Source organism: Populus euphratica, unplaced genomic scaffold, assembly GCF_000495115.2.
Source record: "Populus euphratica unplaced genomic scaffold, PopEup_1.0 scaffold133.1, whole genome shotgun sequence".
Lineage (NCBI taxonomy): Eukaryota > Viridiplantae > Streptophyta > Magnoliopsida > Malpighiales > Salicaceae > Populus > Populus euphratica.
The window spans coordinates 648,575-674,558 of NW_011499937.1; the positions used below are offsets into that span (position 1 = coordinate 648,575).

The 25,984-nt window shown below is 30.4% G+C and overlaps 2 protein-coding genes, 1 non-coding gene and 1 pseudogene across 3 annotated transcripts in view; 1 reads left to right on the forward strand and 3 right to left on the reverse strand.

Moving 5' to 3' along the window:
- Positions 1-165: 165 nt before the first annotated feature.
- Positions 166-2,169, reverse strand: LOC105136666 (uncharacterized). The gene is made up of 2 exons (XM_011042091.1): positions 643-2,169; positions 166-588 (listed from the first exon to the last, which is right to left on the reverse strand). Exons 1-2 carry the CDS (start codon positions 2,167-2,169, stop codon positions 166-168), a joined length of 1,950 nt encoding a protein of 649 aa, XP_011040393.1.
- A 1,613-nt stretch (positions 2,170-3,782) lies between these two features.
- LOC105136639 (probable beta-1,4-xylosyltransferase IRX10L) lies at positions 3,783-7,463 on the reverse strand (annotated as a pseudogene).
- Positions 7,464-17,097: 9,634 nt separating this feature from the next.
- Positions 17,098-17,169, forward strand: TRNAP-UGG (transfer RNA proline (anticodon UGG)). The gene has a single exon. It is a non-coding gene; the product is annotated as a tRNA-Pro (tRNA).
- Positions 17,170-21,024: 3,855 nt separating this feature from the next.
- Positions 21,025-25,984, reverse strand: part of LOC105136644 (regulatory protein NPR3-like) — a 12,178-nt gene continuing 7,218 nt past the window's right edge. Inside the window, exon 5 of the mRNA XM_011042063.1 lies at positions 21,025-21,238. Coding sequence (XP_011040365.1) covers positions 21,159-21,238 — 80 coding nt within the window. The 3' untranslated portion in view covers positions 21,025-21,158. The remainder of the gene's footprint in view (positions 21,239-25,984) is intronic.

Consider the following 25,984-nt stretch of genomic DNA (forward strand, 5'->3'; position numbering starts at 1 on the left):
GAAATAATCTGATTTGTTATTTTATTCTGACGCCTAAACAAATGTTGCCGGAAACATATAATTACTATTACTTTTGAATTTTCAAAATAATGAATTAAACAAACATATATAAATTGAAATAATCTGATTTGTTATTTTATTCTGACGCCTAAACAAATGCATTATCTAATCTATCGAGGTACTTGAGAGAAGGATTTTTGGTATATTTACCCCTTGCAATTCAAACGACACGTCTTCATATGTATTATATTCGTACTGTGCGCTCAAGCCAAGATGTAGCATGAGAAGGGAGACATGAGTGAGTAGCTCTCCACCTCTTCTCAATTGATGAGTATGTTCTTTCCAGGGACACTGAGCTGCTGCATATGCAACCATTTCTATCCAAACTTCATTTATCGTCCCCCATCGCTTCTCAGGTTCCAATAAAAGCAATTGCCTGGCGAGCACAGCCACACCGATTAGCACTGACTTTTTTGTTTTCCAGCGACTTTGGAGCAATCCTTCGTTACAACCACGTGGTTCACTGTTGCGCAAGTCTAGCAAGCTACGTTGATATGCCTCATCATCAGGACCACCATCTTTTTGACGCCACAATGCTCGCAAGGTACGTTGATATCCCTCTTCATAATGACCTTTTGGATCCCGCAACTCTCGCAAGGTTTCTTGATATGCCTCATCATCACCGGATCCTTTAGAGAGCATATTTGGTCTTATCACCAAAAGATACATCATGTATTCGGATAGGCATCTGCTTGTTTCATTTTCTGTGGAGACATTGCTTCCGTCTTTAATATCAGCACGATAACAAATCTCTGTTGCGAGATGCCAGACAAGAATGCTCCGACTGAATTCTACTTCAGTCGTGCTCCACTTGTAGTCCTGTAACAGTCCCTCTCTTTCTAGCACACCATCTCCCCTCTGACCTATTATTTTACTTCTGTGATTCTTATCACAGACATTCAAATCTTGCTTAATCGTCTGAGCTTTCTCTCGAAGATGTTTGAAAATAAGATCTTCTAGTTTACCATTCAAATCTTTCCGATTCACATGCATCTGCCTCATCATGTCATCGATTCCCAGAAATTTCAAGCATCTAGGTGGCTCTCTTTCAATGGAAGAGCTTCTCAGGTTATACTGTGATATGGATCTCGACCACCTCTCGCCTCTAGGTAACTTCCATATCAGAGAATAAGTTGCACCTGTCTGGTCGTTCCCTACTTTATCAATCAACCAAATCATTGTCCAGTCAGACAAAACAAGGCATAAAAAAGCATAAAACTCGAGAAAAACAGCGGCCGCAAACAATAAATACGTGATTGCAATGTCGGTCCTTGAGTAGTCATGCTTGTCAATCTTGACCTGGAAGGTAATAAACGCAGTAACAGAGAGCAGAGAGCTGATACAGCGAAGAATGATTCCGCCACGGGAGTAAATCAGAGGCGCTTTAGTATAAAGCATATCATATATCAATCCAAGCTCAGCCTCTACCACCTTGAAGGCAAGATCCTGCATCACAAACTTGGATATATAAGAAAAAACATAAGCTTGAAGAAGACAATTTTCCAGGAGGTCTCGTGGAGGAGTTTCTGATATTCTCGTACGACGATAAAAACCCCAAAATTCTGAGAGAGAAGAGTTTTTCAAACTCTTGGAGCATGAAGACCAGAGCACCCAAGTCCTCTCTGCGTACTTTGCAATGCCAACAGCGAACATTGGGATCGCTATGAATGAGAGGATACCGCTATCCCAGGACCTTGAGAAGACATAAAAAGCCACCCCGACTTGGAATACAAAACCAAGTAAATGTCTTAACCACAACTCGTTATCTTCAATCGAGTATGCAGTGATTGTGTCTGGGCCACCAAGGTGCAGGAGTAGAAAAGGCGCCCAAAATGCCTGGATGGAATTGTTTACTTTCTCTGAACTGTCACCTGATGAATCTCCTTGGCTCCTGGCTAGAGTACCCAGGGCAACAGTTGCCACCACGTCTGCTGATAGGTATGCAGACCAAACGAGAATCCTAATCCAGATTCTGGCATTGGTCTTTCGCCGAGACCCAAATATGATGAGGATGGTTTGTAGCAAGAGACTAAGCAAAACCATTCCTCGAATCTCCCAATTGTTCCATAAATTTAAGACTTCTTCGGGCAATTTTTTCAGCATTGTCATCTTTAATTTCCTCAACTGCGGAAACTAGTTCTCTCGATGAACCCTTGAAAAAACTATGTTGTGAGATGGAAAAGTAAATGGGGATATCTTTGAAAAAATCTCTTAAAATGAACAGCGAAAATTAAAGACTCTTATGAGAAAAGAAGAGGTGCAGATGGAGGAAGACAATGAACAATTCTGAAGCCTTCTGCAATTCTGAAAAAAGCACAGCCACCACAATTCTGAAGCTTCGATACCACGACTAGCGTTAAAACCCACCAAAAATAGTAGCAATAAGAGGTGCAGATAGAGGAAAGCTTGCATTACCAGCTTTTGCAAACCAGGTTACATGTACAAGTAAGAATTTGATACCTGTCATGGGTAGAAAGCAACGAAGAGATGCAAACTAGTAAGAAAGAGATGCTGCAAGAATTTGGTACCTGTCATGGGTACAAAGCAAGGAAGAGATGCTAAATAGTAAGAAAGAGACTTTAAATTAGTTGCTTTTCCCCCCCTTTTCTTTTCTTGATTGACAATAGACATCGCTTTCTGGACACTCAAAGAAGGAATTCTGAATATCAATATGATGTTTGAGCACTGAACTTCCGTAATTATTTTTCGCTTACGAAAATTACAGAAATGGCCTCCTTAACTTGCCATTCTTGTTTGTCTGCATAATTAATTCGCATGAGATTAATTCTTTAATCAAGGATCGATGCAGGTACGTTTCTGACGCTGGGAAGGCCAACGAGGTGAACTCAAAACATTATGGACAATGGGAGAACCTGAAAGGCACTGCCCGCACATCCAATTTCAACCCCCTGGCTCTCAATTATAATAAAATACAAGCATGTAAATGTGCTGGTTTTAGTTTTAGTATACAAAAGGAGCTCGTAAATGTTACCTGTATAAGTTTTTGGAGAGCTTGTAAAATTTTATTGTCGTGTTGTCTTAATTTCATCACAAGAAGCCGCTCTGGGAGTCGCTTATTCCGGCATCGACTCTATACTCAACCCCGGCGTAAGAACATGCAAGTCTTGCTATTTGAACGGCAGGCAAAATCGCTTTCACAAACCATAGTTACATGTACACGTAAGAATTTGGTACCTGTCACGGGTACAAAGCAACGAAGAGATGCTAAATAGTAATAAAGAGATGCTGCTTGAATCAAGAGACTTTAAATTTGTTGCTTTCCCCCCGTTTTCTTTTCTTGATAGGCAATAGACATCGCTTTCTGGACACTCAAAGAAGGAATTCTGAATATCAAAATGATGAGTTAGAGCACTAAACTTCCCAAAGGTTTGAACATGTGACTACCATTTACTAATAAGTTTCTGCCTTGCACTAGTGGAATTTTGCACCTTCAAAATACAGAAAAATTTCAGCAATTTGGATAGATAACCTATTCAACGATAGTCATCCTCTCGATGATTAAAACAATGGGTTTATCCAAGAGATTCTAGCTAGATAGGCAAAGGCTTTGCAAATTTTCAGTGTTTCAAAGCTGGAGTGATATTAGTGAATCCCCAAGTCACTAGAAACAGAACACAAAACAATTTCTAGACCAACTTAGCCGAGGTTTAAAAGTTGGTCACAACATGAGATAATTATATGCTACAATAAAGTCATCCATAAAGGGGATTAAAACATAACAGTTCACTATTTGAAGTTTCTTCACCCATGGTAGATTACAACTAATAGCAACTCCCTTAAATATTATGACACATTGAATGCAAAATCATGATTTATGTTTTCTGTGAAATAGCCACCTTGATTAAACCAACTTTGTTGGCAGGGCTAAGGGGCAAGCTGCTAAGAATTTCTTCAAGAAGCATCAAGTTAAAGCTGCTGCCAAGATTTCAGGTCACCGACTGGGCCTGCAGTCCAGTTTAAGATCTTCTCGCCCAACTTCAGGTAAACAGTTCTATCATGAGGCAATTTTCAAGCAAGTCCATTCAAAACTTGATGGAAAGCATCTCCTGCTTGAGCAGGTTGTGGGAATAGCATTGCCTACTTCATTGAAGGGTTTGCAAGCAGTCTCTGCTTCCTCAATATCACTTCAGGTGGAATGGAAGTGAGTGTGGTGTCCAAATTTGGAACATCTTTCTCGTCTACAAACACCCCAATTTCTTCCCATGGGATTGCATCAGCAAAGGGTAAAACAATGTCGTCAACTATAATAACGGGGATACAACCAAATATCACTGCTTCAACCAATCTCGGACTCCATGGAACCCAGCCGAGGGGGCACAAACAGAAAACAGCTCGTTACATGTCTCATAATACGTTGTTGGGTACTCTGTGGAAATGTCAAAAAGTGGATTGTCCTTGAAGCTCTCCCAGACTGTTGCTCGTGCACCTATGTAAACATATGAAACAAATTGATCAGTGATCTCCACTTAAGCCTCTAATACACATAGGATCGTTGCTAAAATAAGAAATCTATTCTCTCTTCCAATTAGCTTGACAATTGAATGAAGAAGTCCAAATATTCTATTTGACCTCTTTCATTCTAATTGAAAAATATTAAAGGGTCATGATTCTAGTTTCATAACTCATACCATAAAGGTTCCATTTCTGTTGATATTTTGTTTGAAAATATACTTAAGCCTCACATTCTATGGAAAAGTGTTTAAGTAATTGAACATGTAATCACTTTCTTAAAAATGTGAGAACCAGGTGAGAATTACCTTGCATAGTAGCAACCTTCTGGGTCATTTCCTGCATCATAAAACAATCCTCTGAAGTAAATGAAAATTGACCGAGGTGTTTTCCAGGAATCAGGTGGGTTTGCATTTTTTGTGGGGGAGCATATTGAGGACCTGTAATGGAGCCATCTTTTAAGAAAACACGATTTCTTTCTCCAAAAGTTTGCACCAAGGTGGCACGTTGGAGCAAGGGAAGAATTCCTTTTTCGATAGCCTTCTCTTCCTGCAAAAAGGATAAAGAATGGAGGAACATAAATTAAGAGTTGATGGAAATAAAAAGAAACTGCCAGAATGCAACACTTTATTACTAATATATATCAGTAATTAGATATACCAGAAAGATAGCAACCTCAAAAGCTCTTCAGGAAACCACACATTCAGGTCACTTGATTCAAAAATCAGAATGCACTAAGAAAATTTGTCAACAGAATCTAAAGGAAACAGGCGAAGGTAAATAAAAAGGAAAAGGTTTACTCACTTGATAGTGGAAGCATGCACCAAAGTCGTGTGGCACAACCAAAAAGTGGTCAACACCTTCAGTTTGATTCCAATAAAGCCAATTTGAAGAAATAAGTTATATAGCACTTCTTATCATTCGTGGTGATTTGAAAGGCAAAGGAAGGCCATTTGGAGTCAAATCACAAGTTGTAAATACAGGGGTATAAAACCAATCACCTTCCTTGGGATTGAATGTTCATACAGGGCTAGATAACAGGAACCGATGCATAAAAATCTCAGCTACGAACATGTGGGTGAGGCATCTTGGGTCCTTTTACAGAATCTTCTTATTGTATTTGCTTGGAAGTTAATAGACAAAAACTTTCAGCCTTCCAACAGGATCATCTTCCAAAACATCTCAAGCACTACCTGCATGTTGTGTAGCCCAGTCATACTTAAGGATCTCTCATTCATTGAACTCCAAACAACTTTTGTAGTTTCTGAAATCTACACATTATCAAATTCTGATTCAACAAATCCACTATTCGTAAGAGAAAACTTAATGTTTCATATAAATCAGCAAAAACAAAACCTTCATTTTACCCTTTTGCTTGCCCCCACATTTGCCAAATCACATCTGATATTGCCAATTGTTTTTATTATCTTTTACATTGTTTTCCACAAGTCCCTATTACAAGATGTCATGTGTGTCTGATATACAATACTTGGACAGTTACAATGGCTTGAGCATTGTCATTTTTAACTTTTCAATCTCTAACTTGAGACAAATTAACCCTCCAATGTGATCTACCTTTCCAGACTTGGGCAATTCCTCTTCATAGTGCATGTAATAATATAAGGACATAGAACAAACAGAAACAAAGAGTTAGGAAAGCTCTTTCATCGTATGTTATGGCCACCTATGTCATCATGAATAGAAATGTACCAGGTGCTAGACATATTAGTGACCATCTTCACGCGAAGTTGTTTCCCCAATATAGAAACACGAGACATTAGAAACCTGAAAAAATTCAATCATGCTTTTTCTTGACCAAGTCTTTATTAGCATACAATCAATTGAAGCACAAGCTTAAACCATCTCAACCCGATATGTTCACCTAGGTGAAGCTCAAAATAAGCCCTAGAGAAGTTGAATTTTACTAGAATAGCTAACAATCCTAATATCATCCCTTTCCATCTATCCTGCTTCAGTAGCACTTATCTCTTCCTTAACTCTTCTCGTGATTGCTACATCAACAAAGAAAGATTACTACAGTACATTTTAGTTAGTTTCAACAATAAATGTTAAGCCTCAATTCTTCAATACATCAACAAAGAGATGATATCACTGTTATTACTGGTATACATGAACTAAATTGGTAGACATTCCGCAATCAAACTGAAGTCAGCAAATCTTCAATTTTTACTTAAATTTAAGTAAATCTCAAACATCCACCAACCTAACTATTACTTAAATTTAAGTAAATCCCAAAAACCCACCAACCTAACTATGTAATATAACTAGCAAAAAAAAATAACTTCAAATAATTTAGACCTACATTACAGTTAAAAGACAAAAAATGAGCACAAATCTATCTACTAATCAACTGAGAACTATATTAGACCCCAAATAACATAAAACAAAATAAACTCAATAAAAATTTATAAACTTTAACAAGGAATAATTTAAAGAAAAACCAACCTGATATCCTCTCAGTTCGCTGAATCCTGCCCAACTTCACAGCATCGATACTCAAAACAAGACCAGTATACCAAATAACCCCAACAAAAACCCACTTCCAAATCTCCATTTTCTTGCTTATAATCCAATGAAATCACATAAAGAAGGAACTTCAAAGAACCAAAAAGCAAGAAAGGTGGGATTTCTGGAGGATATGCCCACAAAGAACAAGGCTTTTTTAGCTTACGATGAGAAAGAAAATATTTTTATTCTTTAGAAATATTATTACATTTGAAATGTCATAAGAAATAGTTAAGAGAGAGTTTTATATAAAAGAATCACAAGAAATAGAGACAGAATCGGAGTTTTGATAGGGAAGGCCAAGCAAATTGGCTTCAAGAACACGGAATATTTTTTTAAGGGTTTTTTTTTCAAAGTTTTTTTATAAAGTTTTGTGTGATGTGTGGTCTGATGAAAATCCATCTCATCACCAGACCATAGCCATGTTGTTCAACGATTCAACCTCCTGTTATTTATTTATTTATTGGTTTTTCCTTTCTTTTAATTAGTTGTAGTGTTTAAAAGTTTTTTAGATTTAAATAATTTAAGGATTTTGCAGTTGAAGCTTTGCTGGTGCCAGCAGTCCTATTAATTCAATTGGCATTAATAAATTGCTAAGGTGGCTAATTAATAATTAATGATGAGGAAAATGGGTGAACTGAGTCAAATTTGGAATAATATTGGTCAAAAATGTTTAAACAGTATTTAATGGAATAATACTCTAAATATAATTAATTTTTAATGTAAGATAAGACTATGTGATGGATGTGTTTTAAGGCATTGTGAATTTTTTTAATTAAAAAATAAAATAATATTTTTTATGCTTAATAAATAAATAAAATAAATGATGAATAAAAACATAGGTGTTAACTCCAGTTGAATAATAAAGTTGAGAGATAATGTTTCTGGTAAAAGCAAAACATAGATAAAAATACAAATATTTTACATCAATACTGTACCTCATTTTACATGTTTTAATTTATTCTATATTAGAGGTTAATTTTTATTCTTAATAACAAATTATTTTTATTTTTATAAGATTATCATTAAAATACAACTCATTGTATAAAATAAATAAATTATAATAATTTTTTTGAAACATTATAAAATTAAAAATATATATATTTAAAAAAATAGATCACCGAAAAAAATTAAGCCATACAATTTAAAAACTAAGAGAGAGTGTGTATATTAATTAATATTTAAATATAAAAATACAATGAAAAACAAAAAGATGACAAGCGTTATTATCACTAGTAGATGAGGCCCACATGCCTCATAGGCCGGGCCTACATGTTTGATTAGCCATCAAAAAGCTCAAGTCACTATGGTTTTATTTTTTTATATTTTTAATCCACTTCAAAAATAAAATTTAATAAGTGACAAGTTGTTTATTACGGTGGATGACCTATCACTTGATTTGTTGGTTTTCAATCACATGTTAAAAATATTTTAATAAGTCAAAATCTATATCGACCCATTTCGAAGACAGTCTAGATCCACATATTTCTTTATTTTATCTATGAGGATGCATGAACTCCCATGCCATCATTTTTAATTTTAGAAGTTTTCAGTATAGTTATAAGACCCGGCCCGGTTTAGGGGGAGTTTTGAATTTTGATCGGGTCAGTTAAGATGATTGAGTTAAATAAAAAAACAAAAATAAAAAATTAAAAATCAATAGATTTACAATTGATTCTTGATCGGGTCTTCAGATTAACCTACTAGGTTATACCAGGTTTTTTCTTCAACTTGGATTGGTTCTAGTCTCAAGTCATTCGGGTCCTAAGTCAACCGATAAGGCCGAGCTGAATTTCAATATGTTTCTTGAATTCTAAAGCAACTTCTCTAATTTATTTTAGAACTTCGAGAGAATTATTTTGTAAATTTTAAATGTTTAATGTGTGTTTAAAATATTGTTAAGATTTGATTTTTTAATAATTTATAAATATGTATATTTTTTTTTATTTTATAGTGTATGTGTTTTTGCATATTAAAATAAAATGTATATATTTTATAACAAGTTCCTAAAATTTTGAGAGTTGGGTAATCCAAATGAATGTTATTGTCATTAAATGCTTCGGAAATTTGAATAATCATTTCTTAATTTTTTTTAAATAGCTTATATATTCAAAATTGTATTCGTGGTATTTTTATAATATTTTATTGAATTCAAACTTGATATAATAATTATAGATATCCTCCATTTTCAAAAAAAAATTCAAAAAAATTACCGATCGTAGGATCACATATTGAAAAAAATCAGACAAAGAAGGGATAGTAGTAATTATAGATATCCTTCTTTGTAAAATTATTTTTACAAAGCTAAAATTAACAAAGAATAATAATAAAAAAGACCCGGGATAATTTGAGTAATTTTCAAAACTAGAGAAAAATCTTATAAAAAGTAAATAACAAAAGAAAATAACAAGGCCTAATTTTCAATGAAATAAATATTGAAAAATAAAACTTAAAAAAAAAACTAAGCAAGCTCCGGCAAATCTCTCATACCTGGATTAGTCTTTTAAATTTATAACCCGTTAAATATTAAATTCAGGTTAAACGAAAAAGCTCATTTTCTAATTAATTTAATGTTAAAGAGTAAAATCAGAAAAAATAATAAAATTAAATGATAAGGGGTGAAAATAAAAAATAAATTCAATTAATAAAATGATTTAAAACAAAACAAATAGTAATAAAAAGAACAATAATCAAATCTGATAGATAAAAAAACTGAAGGAGGATGAAATTGAAAAAAATTTAATTTTATCAATCATTTTAAATAAACTAAATTTTAATAAAGGAATATGAACAAAAATTAAAGAAAAAAATTAAATGATTATTTTGAAAATATGAAGGTTGTAGCTTTAAAATTAAGGAGAACAGTGAAAATAATGGAAAAAAAAAAACCTTTAGCATTGCACTAGAGGTCTGCATTCTATAAGCATTGTTCAAAAACTGAGGGGTTTTTAACCCAATTTTAATGATATCCTAAAAGCCACTATTTGACTATCACATCATCTTATATGTGTTATCTAAATGACACGGGTTCAATCCATGTATTAATCTATAAAATATACACATCAATCATTTTTTTATAATAATGTTTATATTTATTCAATTATAACACTTTATTGTTTAACTTGATAACAACCAAAAAAATCAAAATGCAAAGAGGAAAAAGCTAGGAGCACTAGTTAAAGAATTTGTGAATTTAAGATTTCAATATGTCTTGTTTTCAAAAGTAAATTAATAATTTTATTTTACAATATATATATATATATATATATAATAAGACTCTATTATATTTAATACCCAGGTAATATGTATTTTTTTGATAAAAAAAACCTTTATTTCATTATTTCAAATTATAATATAAATGAATTTAGAGTTACAGTTTCGAAGAAACTTTTCCGCTTAACTTTTTTTTTGTAATGTTTTCAATAAAAGTTTTGAATATTAATTTTTTTTTTGAATTCTTAATTAAATACTTTAGTTAATTTTTAAGTTTTTTTATCTATATTTTCATCTAAATTAAACTTTCTCTCTAAAAAGTGATGCCATTGTTTACCTTTAATGTTTTCCATCAAATATTCTAACATAAAGCTTGAATTCCCACCTAACCTTACACGCAAGCAGCAAATTGATAATCAATTTCCCCCTTCTCCACGCTGCGGTCTCTTCTCGTTGGAGACACTGCAGGTGTCCTTCATGGCATAACTCTTCTTTCCATAATTGTATATTTGTATGCACTGCATACAGTTTAATATTGTAATTAAGTTATATATTCAGTTAAATTTAACAAACGGGTTATTAACTTGAATGAGTTTAATAAAATTTATTAATTTAATAAAATAATTAAAAAAATAACATTAATTAATTATAAAAAATGAGATGATAATATCATATTTGAAAAAAAAATAAAAAAAAATTCGTTAAAAACTCACTATCGTTATGCAGAAAACACCACTTTACCAATAAAAAAAGCTAATCAAGATGGTTATAACACTATTACAAAAGGTTGCATGAAAAAATCAAAAGTAAGAATAATTATTTTCGATTCAATTATATTTTTATTAAAAAAAATAACTAAATGAGTTTTTTTAAAAAAATCAAAACTGAATTGAAATTAGTTCAAAACAATAGGTTTTAATTCAATTTTGTTATTTTAAAACAAAAACTAATTTTTTTTGTTTGACTCGGTTTTTTTTCCAGCCTGGCTTGTTTTTTTCGGTTTGGCTAGGTTTTTTCGGTTTGGGTTCAATTTGGTTTTTTCAGTTCAAGCTTATAAAACCAAATCGTTCAATTTTTAAAAAATTCTAAGTGGTTCAATCGATTTTTTTCATGGTTTGGTTTTTTCAGTTATTTTGTTCTCGTTTTCTTGGTTTAATCGATTTTTCAGTTTTTTTGCTTATCTTCAAATTTTAAAAATGCCGTACACACTATCATAACAACAACCTAAAAAAACAAACCAAGCAAAATATAACCAAGGAAGTATTTTGTGTTTATATTGAATCAATTAATCTAATTTATTAAAAAATAATAACATTTTGTGTTTATAGTATTTAAATAGCAATTAATGAAATTCAATTAGTTAATTAATTGGATCCATTTTATATAGAAAAAAATTAATGTGAAGATATTTTTATTATTTTTTATAAATAATAAATTTTATTATCTCTTCTATTTATATTTTTTAAAATTAACTAACAATATAACACTGATTACAATTTAAATAACATAAAACTTTCCACGATTGCTCCTTTTTATCATTATACAGTCCAACCCAAGTAATTTGCTTGGAAGATATTCTTATTATTTTTTACATGTAATAATTTATTTTTTAATAAACTAATTAAGATATATCACTAAATTAATTAAGATAATAATTTTTTTTTATCCCGAGAAAACATATATATATATATATTAAAGATTTTTAAATTTTACATTGAAAAAATTAAATATTCTTCAAGTATTTATATAATAAATTTTAAAATAAATTAGTAATCAACTAAGAAATATATATATAAAAAAAAGATATCTTTGAGAATGAGAAAAAACACATTTAAAAAAAAAACTCTATTAAGTTTTTTCTGAGTCAATCAGTTTACTCCGGAGCAAATACAAGCTTGAATTTTAAATAAAACAAATCTGGTCAACACTATTAGATTTTACTGCCAACAGAATCCACTGTTATTAGGTTTTGATGGAGCACCATCCACTGCTATTAAGTCTTGTTGACAACAAAGTTTAATGTTATTAGGTCCTCCTGCCCACCATTGCCCAATGTTAGTGGGCCTTGCTGGGCGGGTACAAGACCTGTTATCTTTGGGTCCTGCAGGGCAGCAGGACATAGTAAATACGGGTCTGGTTACGGATTTAAATTCAATATCTTGATAATATTACCCGAAATAATATTATATTATAATATTTATAAATTATTTTGTAATTGATTTTATTGTAAATAAATTTTCTAATATAATATAAATAAATAAAGTATATGATGTGAATAAAAAATGTATTTAGAGCTTTATCAACTTTAATATAATTATATATTTTTTTAATGTTTTTATCTTAAAGAATTTATTGCGATTATATGTAAACATGTATTAAGAATATGCACATATAAATTTCTTATGCCACTATTTAAGTATTTTTTGAGTATTAATAAAGTTTGTTAAAATATATAAATCATTTGGTCTAATTTAAAACAATAAAAATAACATAATACAATTACCAAGATTTCTTTTTAAAAATAATATTACTAAATGAATTCCTGTTCATGTCCATTAAAGAGAACATAATCCTTCAGGTGAGACAACTTTATTCTTTTTTTATTTCTTTATTTTTTATTAAAATAGATGATGCATGTACTATATTTACCATTATTGTTAATATATTAGTATTTTTTAAAATGAAAAAACAAACATGTTTTTATAAATAAATTCAACACAGCTTAAAATAAAAAAAAAATTATCTTCACCTAACTTTTATCCTATATAATAAAACTCTCATTATTTTATTTCCATATTACAATATAAAAAGAAATTAAAATACTGGGTCTTGCTGAGCATGACCCAGCATTGATTTATCGTGTTAAGGGCAGAACCCAACATCTTTTAAGGAATTTTGCTGGTTGCAGAACCCAATACTTGTTAATTTTTTTAAAAAAAACACCTCTCACAAGTACTCCAATATAAATGTTATTTATAGTATAAATACGAAGCAATAAATTTATATACACAGTAAATATACAATATTTCCCCCCACTTTTTAAATAAGATATAGAATAATAAATATGGATAGGGTTATAGCACATATAGCAGCCACGTTACACCTCGAAGATGGAATCGACCACCGACAGTTGCACTGCTACAGTTGCACTGCTACAGTTGCATAATTCCAGCCGCCCTCGATAACACTGTATTAGTCAAAACCTTATCCTTGGTCTCTAGTCAGCGTAAGCATTCAACATAGATGGCTGATTAAAAAAAAAAGGCAAGATAGATGATGGATTTTTCTACAAAAAAATATCATGGTTCGGTAAAGATTTTGGGATAATAATACATATTGAAAATATATTTATAAAATAGCGTAGTTTTATGTCTTAGAATATTTTTTTTACTCATAATTGTTATTTAGAATAATAATTGCATTTCAAAAAATATTTTTATAATATATATTATTTAATAAATATTTTTTAAAATTAATTAACCTAATCAAAAATCAATTAAAACTTCTATAAAGTTTAAAAGTTAGAATATAAGATTCAAAGTACAAAAATGTTAATTAAAGCTTGTGTTTAATTACTATTCTTAATAACAATCGTATTCAAACTATATTATTTTTTTAACACTTTTTTAATATTTTTTAATATTACGAAACTCTAAAATATCTAACACGACATCTATAAAAAAGAAATGAGGGGAGGGAGGTCATAAAGCAAACAGAGAGAGAGAGAGATTGAGCTAAGGACAATGATGAAGAAAATATTGGTTGCAGTGTTGATTGTGAGCATGGTCGCTTCTCATTTTGAGAACGTAGCGTCTGATGCTTCTGATTGCAATGACGCATGTACCACCGGCTGCGTTCAATCAAACACAAGACTTATGCGCCGCTGTGAGATCAAATGCGGGATAAGATGCGGTCCAAATTCTGCAGCCGAAGATCACACAGGTTAAAGAACTTGGGAGTCTCAAAGATGAACGCTACCTGGAATCTATTTATGGAATAATTTGCAGCAACTCTTTTGACTGTTTTTATTTTCTGTCAATTTTCAGTGTTGATAGTCTCTGTATTAGAAATAATAAGGGAAGGGAAGGGGGGATTAGTGCGCTATCAAATCTCAATTTGAATAAAGAAAGGGGAGAATCACATTTGAAACTTCAGTTGCTGTAAGAAATTTTTTTGCCTTTTGTTCTTGAAACTTGATGATGATCATTTTAGACACAGAAAAACATAGATTCATCTATCAAAGCCATAAGGCACCAGTAAAGTACCTCTGCAATCTGCATCGTGGAACAAGCGATTAAAGGAAATCATGATAAACGAAGAGGAAGAGGAGAGAGGCCATATTGTCATCTTCTGGAACGAAGAAGTTCCTCAGAATCCTAAAAACATCAAACAGCAAATAACCTCCATAAATAAAATGGATTTTTAATGGAGGGGACATTTTTATTAGCCAGTTAAACTCGGGCTGGCCACTAATGCGTGCACACCACAAGAACATTAATGTCTGCCATCTCAGATCTGCGAGTTGAAGAACAACAAGGAACATCGTATTGTGAGCAACAGAGAACATGAGATGGATGATTCATAAAGAAATTTGTTAAAAACCACAGCAAACAGAAAAAAGGCGCAGCGATTAGATCCGTGGGTAATGAATGGATGGGGATCAATTTGACTGAAACAATACATATAAACTGTACACAATTTAAATGCAGATTACTCTCTGTTTTACCAGGGCTCGAAGCAAAAAGAGGACAGAGCGTTTTCCTCGGCACAAAAACACCTTCGAACAAAATAGGACCAGATCTGTACCACATCGGAAAAGAACGAAGAAGCAAGAAAGTTAATAAATTGACCGAGGAGCAAGGAGCATCACGATCTCACTTGAACAGGATCTGTTCTATAGGATGGTTTATCTGAATATCCCTAATCGCGAAGGAGACAGGAACCGAAGCCTGGTTGAGGAACCATAACCCGTCTGATTATAGCGTGAGTAATGGCTAGTTGACAGTCGTAGATCATCATGGCCGCAGAGGATCGTTTCCTAGCTAGTTTAAAAAACCGGTCCGGAATGAGATCAAGCGGTTGTCTGACAGGTTCTATATTTTTGAAAAATCACTACGTTGTAAAAAATATACATGTTTTTTTTTTTTATCTAACATATATGGCCATCAAGCAACTATTTTATCAAAAAACAAAGAATTGTTACTGACAAAGGCTATGCATATAAGTTAAGTTGATGCCCCCTCTCTCCATCTCCCCCGACCTTCAACAAATCATATTATCGTAAAATCCATGGCAACCTGATTTTATTAATCTATTTTACTACAGCGGACTATGTGTTATCGTAAAATCCAGCATCATCCTTAAATTTTATTTTATTTATCTTTAGAGTTTCTTAAGAAATTTTATAATAGCCTCTTCCTCCGAGTGCTTTAATTAATAAAAATGTTGGAATTTTAATTTTATAAAATTCATATACTTTATCATTCAAGTTTAATCAAGATGATTTTTCATCTTAAGTCAAATTAACTAACAAAATATAATAGACATCTATCATATTATATTATATAAGTGTTTATATTGATCATAGATTGTTGCTTGTCAAATACATCATTTCTTCTAGTATTTTAAATATCAAAATAAAATATATGAATTATCAATTATTTCTCATCGAGTTTACCTTGACATCTAATACTATGTAGCTTCTCTTTAATATCAACATAATTTAGTTTATATTGAGATATTTTAAATTATTGTATTATTTAATTTGAACAATACATCTCAATAATATTAAAGTAGCGTAAAAAGACCTTTGTAAACTAAATATTAGATTTCTTATGGCATATATATCGAAGCTAAAAGTATCAAGTTTTTCATACATGACATACATAGTACATGACACATATATAACTTATCAGAACATATAAACACAATTATTACAAATAATCAAATGAAACTATATAAGTAAATTTAAAATAACAAGAAAATTAAATATATTTGTAATATATACCCAATGTGATTATCTCTCTAGTATCAATATAATTTAACTCGTGTTGAGATAGTTTAAATTATAATATTTTTTAAAGTGAACAATACATCTTAATAGTATTAAAGTAATGTTGAAGGATTTGTGTTAATCAAATGTTAGATCTCTCACGGCATATACACCAAAGCTAAAAGTATCAAATCCCTTCGTATAACATATATATAACTCATCACAATATATAAAATAATTATCTTAAATTATCAATTGAAATTAAATAATTAACTTTAAAATAACAAGAAAATTAAATATATTTATAATATATACTTGATGTGATCGTTACGTGTCCAACTCATCTACATAAAACTTACGGATATGAGTAAGATTTATTGTAAAACATTTAGCCTCACACCATATGACAACACAAACCACAAAGTTAATAATATATATTTCCTACATTCAATTTATATAAATAAAATATTGATTATAATAAATAAAAATAATAATTCTTATTAACATGTTTAACCTATAAAATTGGTGATTAAAATTAGGATAACTATAAAAAAACAAATTAACAAATTGAGAATAATAAAAATCTAATGTCTAGCAAACTAAATATTTAAAAACAATTTTGTTAAAAAACCCCTCAAAAATATTAAATAACAATAACAAAAAACATAGTCATCAATAATAATTAATGATAGTCTCTCTGTTATATATATATGTATATGTATGTGTGTGTCTGTTAGGGGAAAAAATAGACCGAAAGAGTACCAAATAATTTCTCCCCGGAATCTCTGACAAGGTAGTAAAAGCTAAGTATAAATATTTTAAATAAAAACTGAACTGGGCATTTGGTCTAGTGGTATGATTCTCGCTTTGGGTGCGAGAGGTCCCGAGTTCGATTCTCGGAATGCCCCATGTTGAACATAGGTGTTTTACCTCTTATGATCTGATATTTCTGGTTTTTCCGACAAGATTCTATGAAAACATCTTTTGCAAAAGCAGCGGACAAGATAGAAAGATTCCCGCATAAAGAAATATGAGTGGAAAATATTATTAACAACTTGCACTCAGGCCAACAAGGTGAGTTTAAAATATTCATGGTGACCAGAAGCCACCACACCACTGGACAGCGCCATACATCAAAAACTTCAAACAATTACAAAACCAAACAAATTTTTGACAGCAAACCTACTTAAATGAAAACATCTGCAAGTGCTCTTCGCAACAAACCCCAATGAATCGATGAGCATATATATATATATATATATGGATATGGTGGTGGAATTAATCAGGAACACCAAGCTGGGATCATATCTGTGTGTAGTTTCTTTCACCTCGTAAAAGAAGAGCTGTTTTAGATAACTGGTGGCTTTAATACAAACAACCACCGCACAAGACAACTACGTAGCACGTAAATTAGGGAGGAAAAAAAACACATTGATAGGTTCTCCTCGTTATCATTCAAGTTCAAATTCAATTACAATTTAATTACAAATCTCTAAAATATTTTTTGTTTTACATTCAATTTATATAAATAATACATCAACTAAAATCAATTATATCTTATTATTTTTACTTCTTGTAACTAGGAAGACCGGTCAGTCAATATCACCACATCCTGGAATATTGGTGTCATTTTATCAATACGTCGATGGAAGGTGCGTCTCTCGTTACCAGCTCTTCACAAATACTGCAATCAACACATAGTCAAGATTTATGAGGCACAACTGAATTATCTCATGAAAACAAACCTCGATAATATACGAACGCAGTCAGTCATGCGATTCCATCAAGCTATGTTATTTACGTGTTACTGGATTATCGCCCTAAAAATCAAATAATTTAGTTAAACAATCGATAAATATCATTAAAATTATAATAATAAATAAATTTAAATAAAATATTTATTTGATTTCCCTGCTCTAGATATCATTGCAACAATGTTGATCTTGCATATATATATCTATATATATAAACATTAACCTATCGTCAAGACCCACATCAACAACAAGGTGGTTTTGCTTGTCGCTCCTAAAATAGGTTGAACCTCCTTTAGTTCGAAATCATGTCTATCTTGAGGTTCTATATAAAAAAATATGGTTAACATTTGCAATTTAATGAAAGTTGATATAATTTAAAATAAATATAAAAAATAATATATATTATCTAGTTTCACAAGTTTATTATGACCCCTTTGATCAGATATACCACTTCTATTTAATAAATACCCTTCTCTAGCATCCATTTCATTATCTAAACAAGTAGATTTTCTTCTACTCTTATCAAACAAATTCAAGTATTATTATTTTATATAAAATTTAATATAACTCATAATTTAACCTGAATCAAAACTATCTCATTAGATAATATTTATCTAATATTTTTAATTCATGATCAACAATAACCAAAAAAACCTATTTATTTCATAAAATAATCAAACTATTAACTAAAAATATATCTAATTAATTTAATCTATAACTTAACCTAAATCAACAATAACATTTCAAATATATAATTTTATTCATTTACAATCAACAACAACCTAAAATAATTAAACAAAATAACATAATAATATCTAATTTACAACTTCAATTACATGTAAGTAACCTAATTTAAAACCCTAACACTCAATAAAATCCAATTAACACTAATTATATAAATTAATTAAAATGAAGAAATTAATATATTTTTAGAGTGAAATGTGGATGGCCATAGCTATGAGTAGTTTGGTCAGAAAATCCAACATTATTGCTGGTAGAGGAAAAAAGCTCTACTGTCGCGAGTTTTGCCAGAGAGCAAAGAGGAGTGTTCGATCGATCGAGAGAGGCAGACTGTTAGGGAATGCTTTTGGCGGAGAAAAGAGAGATCTTAGTTGATGTCATCTACGACTCATTTGTTTTATTTTTTCAAATATTTTTTTTATTGCATTAATTTACCGATTTTATTTTTATATTTTCTGTAATAAAGAAAAATAAATTCGGAGATCGGCAATCAAACGTGATTTTTCAAAAATAAATAAACCTGTCAGACAACCGCATGACCATTCCCAGCCGTTGATGACTGGGAAACGATCCTCTACAGCCATGATCATCACAACGACCATCAAGCCATTACTCACGCTATGATCACGCGGTCATGGTTCCTCAACCAGGCTTGGGTTCCTGTCTCCTTAGTGATTAAGGATACAGAGGTACGATCCTATAGAACAGATCCTGTTCAAGTAAGGTCGTGACGTTCTGTGCTCCCAAAACAGTTTATCACCGCTGTTTTTTCTTCGTTCTTATCCAATGTGGGACAAATTTGGTCCTATTTTGTTCAAGGGTGTTTTTGTCCCAAGAAAAACGCTTTGCCCGTCTTTTTTGCTTCTTGCTTCGAGCCCCGGTAATATCCAAGGGGAGAGTAGTGATATGAAAGTACGAGGATGACCCTCAACCGCTGCGGCGCTGCCTTTGGAGAAAACAGCGTTCTTGCTGAGGGTGGAGCACGTTGAAAACTCAGATGAGATGACAAGATTTCTAAAAACATTTCGAGGTAGAGGAGATCAATTACAAGAGAGGATGGGCTGCCTGGTACACACTGGTTTGGACTACAATGTTGTCCCCAGCTTCATTAAACAAGTTCCAATGGTGCCAAACCAGACCAAAGATGCACTTGAAAAGAAGATTGATTGCATGACAAATTTCCTAGGCTACTCGGTCAACTCACTGGAGGAATTCCCAGCATATTTATGCTATGACTCTGAGAGGGTTAGACTTAGATTTCGAATGTATATTCGGTTGAGGGAAAAAGGTGCAGCCAAACCCAAAGTATCGATGGGCACAATCCTTGCAAGTTCATGTGCAATTTGTTAAATATTATGTAGATGTCCACCCTGAAGGACCAGCTATGTGGGAAAGTTTAAGGGATGCATCATCTTCAAGCCAAGGCTAGTTCTGCATTTAAATTGTGCACAGCTTATATGTATTGTTTCAGTCAAATTGATGCCATCCATTCATTACCACGGATCTAATCGCTGAGCGTTTTTTCTGTTTGCTGTAGTTTTTAACAAATTTCTCTATGAATCATCCATCTCGTGTTCTCTGTTGCTCACAAAACCATGTTGCTTGTTGTTCTCCAACTTGCAGATCTGAGATGGCAGCCATTAATTAATGCATGCACTAGTATGTGGTCTTGTGCTGTGCGCGCATTAGTGGCCAGCCTGAGTTTACCTGCTAATGAAAATGTCTCCTCCATTTAAAATCCATCATCTACCCTTTTTTTTCAAATCAGCCATCTATATTGAATGCTTTCGCTGACAAGATTCCAAGGATAAGGTTTTGTCTAATACACGGTTGTCGAGGGCTGTTGGTGTTACACAGCTGTAGCGGTGCAAGTGTCTGTGGTCAATTCCATCTTGGAGGTGTAACGTGGTTGTGCTAAGTGCTAACCCTATCCATATTTGTTGTGTCATTAATACATGTGTCGTGTTTGCTCTCTTACTATCGAGCAGCAGCCCAGCCTGGTAAGAACTTTTTGACCATGCCACGCGGTGCCCATATTTGCATGCTTGTTCTGCCCATGGGCCGGTCAATCCATTTAACACCTCTGCCATAATAGTTCAAACGTTAATGGAGTTTTTGGAACCGACTGGTTTGCTCTAAAGCCACCATTGGAATTTTAACCATTGACTTGATTTTCAGCGTTCAGCAGATGATTTGGTTGAATAGATACTCACGGTCGTCCTGTCATGTATGAATGGGATGAAACAGTGTGTTCGTCCCTTGTTTGCCGTGGACCGAAACTCAACATTCAAAGTTTTTTTGTTTTTCCAAGACAAAACACAATGGTCATAGTTGATGAGCAAAAGGTTCGTGCTCCTTATTAAAAGAAAAGAAATGAATTAAAAGAGTGAGCTCCTTGTATCTTAGTCAATGCCATGATTCCTCTCCTTATCTTGCCATGACTGCATGGTCCATTGTTCTTGCTTCACTCCACAATTAGTGGTATCCTGCTTTCCAAGAAATTTATTTAATCACATATCGAATATTTTCACTTCAATGGAATATATGGGTTCTAAACAAGCGTTCAATACAAAAAAAGAAGAGAATGGTTGAAGAAGAAACAGTCCCATAGAGCTGAAAGTGCATAAGAACGATGTACTGGCTTCAGCAAAAAGACTAGTGATTTGATCCAAAATTATCATGTGCAGAACAATATCCCTCTGTTCTCCAGGTAGAGCAGCTTCATGCGAAGATCCTCATCCATTATATGGGAAGTGATGGTGGCACTCCCGCCCATTGGATTCCTTCTCATTTCCCTCTCTAAGATTTCAATGCATAACCTGTCCTTGTTCGCTTCCTTATAAGCTTGAATTAGATTCTTGTAATTTTTTTTATTTTTTATTTTGCTAATTAAAATTTATGTATTTCAATTTTCAATTTTCAATCTCTAAAAGGTTTTTTTTTTTTTAAAAAAAGTTCTTCAAAATTGTGATAGTGGATGATCCGTTGGCGGAAAAAAAAAAAACATGCACTTATGGGCTAACTCGATGGCCTAGGCGTTTCATCACCGGGCCTAGTATGCATGTTCTCATTTTTCTTTTTAATTCACCAAAATTGATTTATATTTTTATAAAATATTTTTTTCAAAAATATATTTTAGATGATTTTGATGTTTAGAATTATTTATAATCTTTGAAATGCTTATGGTGAAAAAATGTTAACGTAAGACTGGAATTTATTTTATAAATAGGTCTATTGTTATTACAGCTTCAAAAACCTTCATGGCAAATCAAATATATTCCTCCTCACTTACTTGTATTTTAAGATTTAATTAAATATTGTAAGATGTTAAAGTTAATGCAGGGATTGAAAGAGACTTATAGTCCCTTTGTTTACTTTCTTATAATAAAATTATTTTTTAAAATAATTTTTAAATTTTTTAAAATTAATGTTTTTAGTATTTTTCAATTATTTTAATATACCGATATCAAAATTATTTTTTTAAATATATTATCTTAATATATTTTTAAATAAAAAATATTTTAAAAATAATCATTTTCACAATACTAATACCAAATATATTTTAAAAATTTTCTATCATTTACAGTCTTTCCTGATACTTATTTTAATTATTAAAAAATTAAAAAAATAAATAAGTTAAAAACCCAGGAGCAAGTTAGCAAACAGCAGGCATACTATCTAGTAAAAAAGCAAGGGTGTCAGCTCAAACATTGGCGCCTTTCACAATAGCTGTCGTGTCGTTCATCAATTGTTGGGTGTCGTCAATACCAGCGCTGAACCTAGATGGTAGGAGGACCACCTACGGCAAACCAAACAGGCAATGGAGGCAGTGTTTTTTTTTTCTTTTTTCTGTGGGTTTATTGCTTTTAAAAATACTTTTTAAATTATTTTATACTTGAAAAATAATTAAATTAATATTTAAAAAAAATATTATTTTTATGTGTTAAAGATAAAAATAAAAAAATTATTTTTATTTATTTTTCAATTAATTTCATAAAAGTTTCATATATTGCATTACGAAATACATGTGTAGGCTGTTTTGAATTTCTATAACTTTATATACTGTTAAGGCATATTTGTTAATTTAAAATTAAAAACAAAATAATAATGCTTAGTCTTTCATTGTACACTCAAATTTATTGCCTTGCGGATAGAAACAATATAATTTAACTTTTTTAGAAAAAAATTAATGAACTTACTATTATAATATAATTTCTTTTACAAGATTGATGAGTGATCAAAAACAATTTTATTTTTTTAATATTTTTACAGCATAGTTAAATAATTAAATTATTTTTAAAAACAAAATTGTTTAACTAGAATGTTTTTTTTCTCTTTAAAATTTCACCTTTTAAAACACACTAAAATAATTAAATTATTCTTAAAAACAAAATCTTTTTAGCCGAGCACAAAGGCTTTTTCATATTTTTCATCTTAGATTTTTTTTTGTTATAACAAAATTAACTAGGGTGTAATTTAATAATTTAATAAATATAAAATATTATTTAAAAAACAAAACTAAGGTGGCATGAACAATCGTGAATAAATAGGGCGCGTCCATGCTACTCGCATAATTCATGAGTGTTTATTTGGTAGCCAAACAATAGTTTTTACAGTAGCATTTTAATTATTTTGATAATCCCTTCATTTTTAAAGGGCTCGTGTGGCTCATTGACCTTCAATTTGGTGTTAATGATTTTTTTTTCTCTTTCCTCCTAATTTTTATGTCTAATCCTTTAAGTTTTCAAACTAACCTTTTAATTTGTTTTTCTTTCATATTTAGTTTATATTCTTTTTATTATTATTTATTTTAATTCAAATAATTTATAAAATTAGAATATTTTTAGTTTCATGCTCCTTCAATTTTTTCATCTAAGGATTTGGTTCATATTATTTTGATTGTTAATTTTTTATTTGATAATTTTTAAAATTGTGTTTCTTTTACAATTTCATTCTCTATTTTTTTCCTATAAAATCTAATCTTTATTTTTTTAATTGTTATTTATTTAACCTTTGTAATTTTTTAAATTGATATTTATTTTTTAATTTCATCATTAAACATGAAATTGGTTGAGAAATAAGTTTCTTGATTTAGCTATAATTTAGAATTTTATGGGTTGCAAGTTTAGGATATTCATCAGGATTCACTTGTTTTTTTAAGTTTATGTTTTCTCAGTTTTATCCTTTAATATTTATTTAATATAAGATTGAAATTTGTTATTCTGCTTTCTATATGATTTTTTTTTAATTTTGAAAATGACTTGTATTATATCAAGTCTTTTTAGTTGTTATTATTTGTTAAATTTATCTCCTTTTTTTTTTGCCTTTGAATTAAATTAAATTAATTAGTTAAATATAAGTATAAAATACTCACTTCATAGTATTTTTTTTGTTTGTTTTCTAGGTTGTTGCTTTGATGGTGCATACAAACTCTTTTGATGTCCTTGTGCAGCCTTTCATAGTAACGTTAAAACTATTTTAGTAAACTCTTTTTTCTAGGGAGGATGATCAATAACATGTCACTAATGAGTCTCCAATGACCTTTTCTTTGTTCTCCACCCAAGTATAATATTAACAACTTATTTTTTATAGTTAATTATTGTCAAAAAATGTTAACTTTATTTACGATCAATATATTTTTTAATCATATTATTAAATTAATTAAGTTTTTTTCAACTTAGTCAAGTCAGTAAGTCAATAGCTCAGGTTTTAAATGTTTCTTGCATTTGTAAAAAATACTTGTGTTGTTCAAACATTTATTTTTTATGTAAAAAAAAATCTAACTTACCTTTAAATGTGGTGCAAGCCACCTATCTAGTGAGAGACTATTTGGCTAATGAAATATTTCCTTGCCAATTTGTTTTTTAAAATGTCAATGTCTGATGGGCATATTCAATTATACATGAGTGAGCTAAAAAAATAAAGGAGGTGGTGATTTTATTACGTATTATCTCAAAAAACATTAATAATTATTATAATGATTTTTTTATTTTTTATTTATTCCTTTAACATTTTATTTGTTAGAAATCAGACTTTATAATTTGTTTTGTTATTTTATTGAATTTTTTTTATTTTTTTTAAATGTTATCATAATTTATTTTGATTTATTTTTTAAGGGGTTATCTTAATCTCTGTTTTATGATCCAAATCATGATTTTGACGGATTAACCTAAGTTAGTTTTTTGTTCCTTTTTTTATTGATTTTTTTATTTCAATTTCATTCTTCAATATTAGATATATTAAGAATTATACTTCATAATTTATCCTAATTTATTTTTTATAGGATTATTACAGTCTCATAACTTAGATTATGAATTTGATAAATTAATCCAAGTTAATTCAAGTTTTTTTTTGCCTTTTTTTTATGGATTTCTTTTTCAATTTTATTCTTCAATATTGAATTGATTGAGAATTAAGCTTCAGATTTGTTTCAATTTGCTTTTTATAGGATTCTCATGATCTCATGAACTGGGTTATAAATTTAAAAGATTAACTTAAATTAATCCAATATATTATCATCTTAATATTTAAAAAAAATTATCATTTTTAAGTTTTTTCAAGTTAAATTATATTTTTACTGGTAGTCCAATTTATTTTTAAATTTATCAGTTAATCAAATCATACTAGATCAACTTTGACACAATTAAATTTTTTTACTAGAAAAACATTAGCCAAGTCCAAATATTTGCAAGGCAAACAATTTAGCAAGTACAAAAGTGTTTGAGAGTATGATACATGTTGCTTTTTAAAAATATATTTTTATTAGAAATATATTAAAATAATATTTATTTTTTTTATTTTTTTTTTGTGGGTTTATTGCTTTTAAAAATACCTTTTAAATTATTTTATACTTGAAAAATAATTAAATTAATATTTAAAAAAATTATTATTATTATGTGTTAAAGATAAAAATAAAAAAATTATTTTTATTTATTTTTCAACTACAAAATCTAACCTTCATTCTATTAATTGTTATTTTTTTAACTTTTATAATTTTTTAAATTAATATTTATTTTTTAATTTCATCTTCTAATATTAAATTGGTTGAGAATTTGACTTCTTGATTGAGTTCAGGTTTAAGACTTTATGAGTTGTGAATTTGGTAGTTTAACTCAGGTTTAGGAGATTTGTTTGGGTTGATATGGTTTTTTTTCCCATTTTTTAAGATCATGGTTTTTTCAATTTCATCCTTAAAAAATTATTTAATTGGAGATTAGGCTCTGGTTCT

Coding starts and splice junctions, on each gene's coding strand:
- LOC105136666 (XM_011042091.1), bottom strand. CDS start 2,169: ATGACAATGCTGAAAAAATTGCCCGAAGAAGTCTTAAATTTATGGAAC. Junction 589..642: donor AAACCTTGCGAGAGTTGCGG/GATCCAAAAGGT, acceptor CGAGCATTGTGG/CGTCAAAAAGATGGTGGTCC.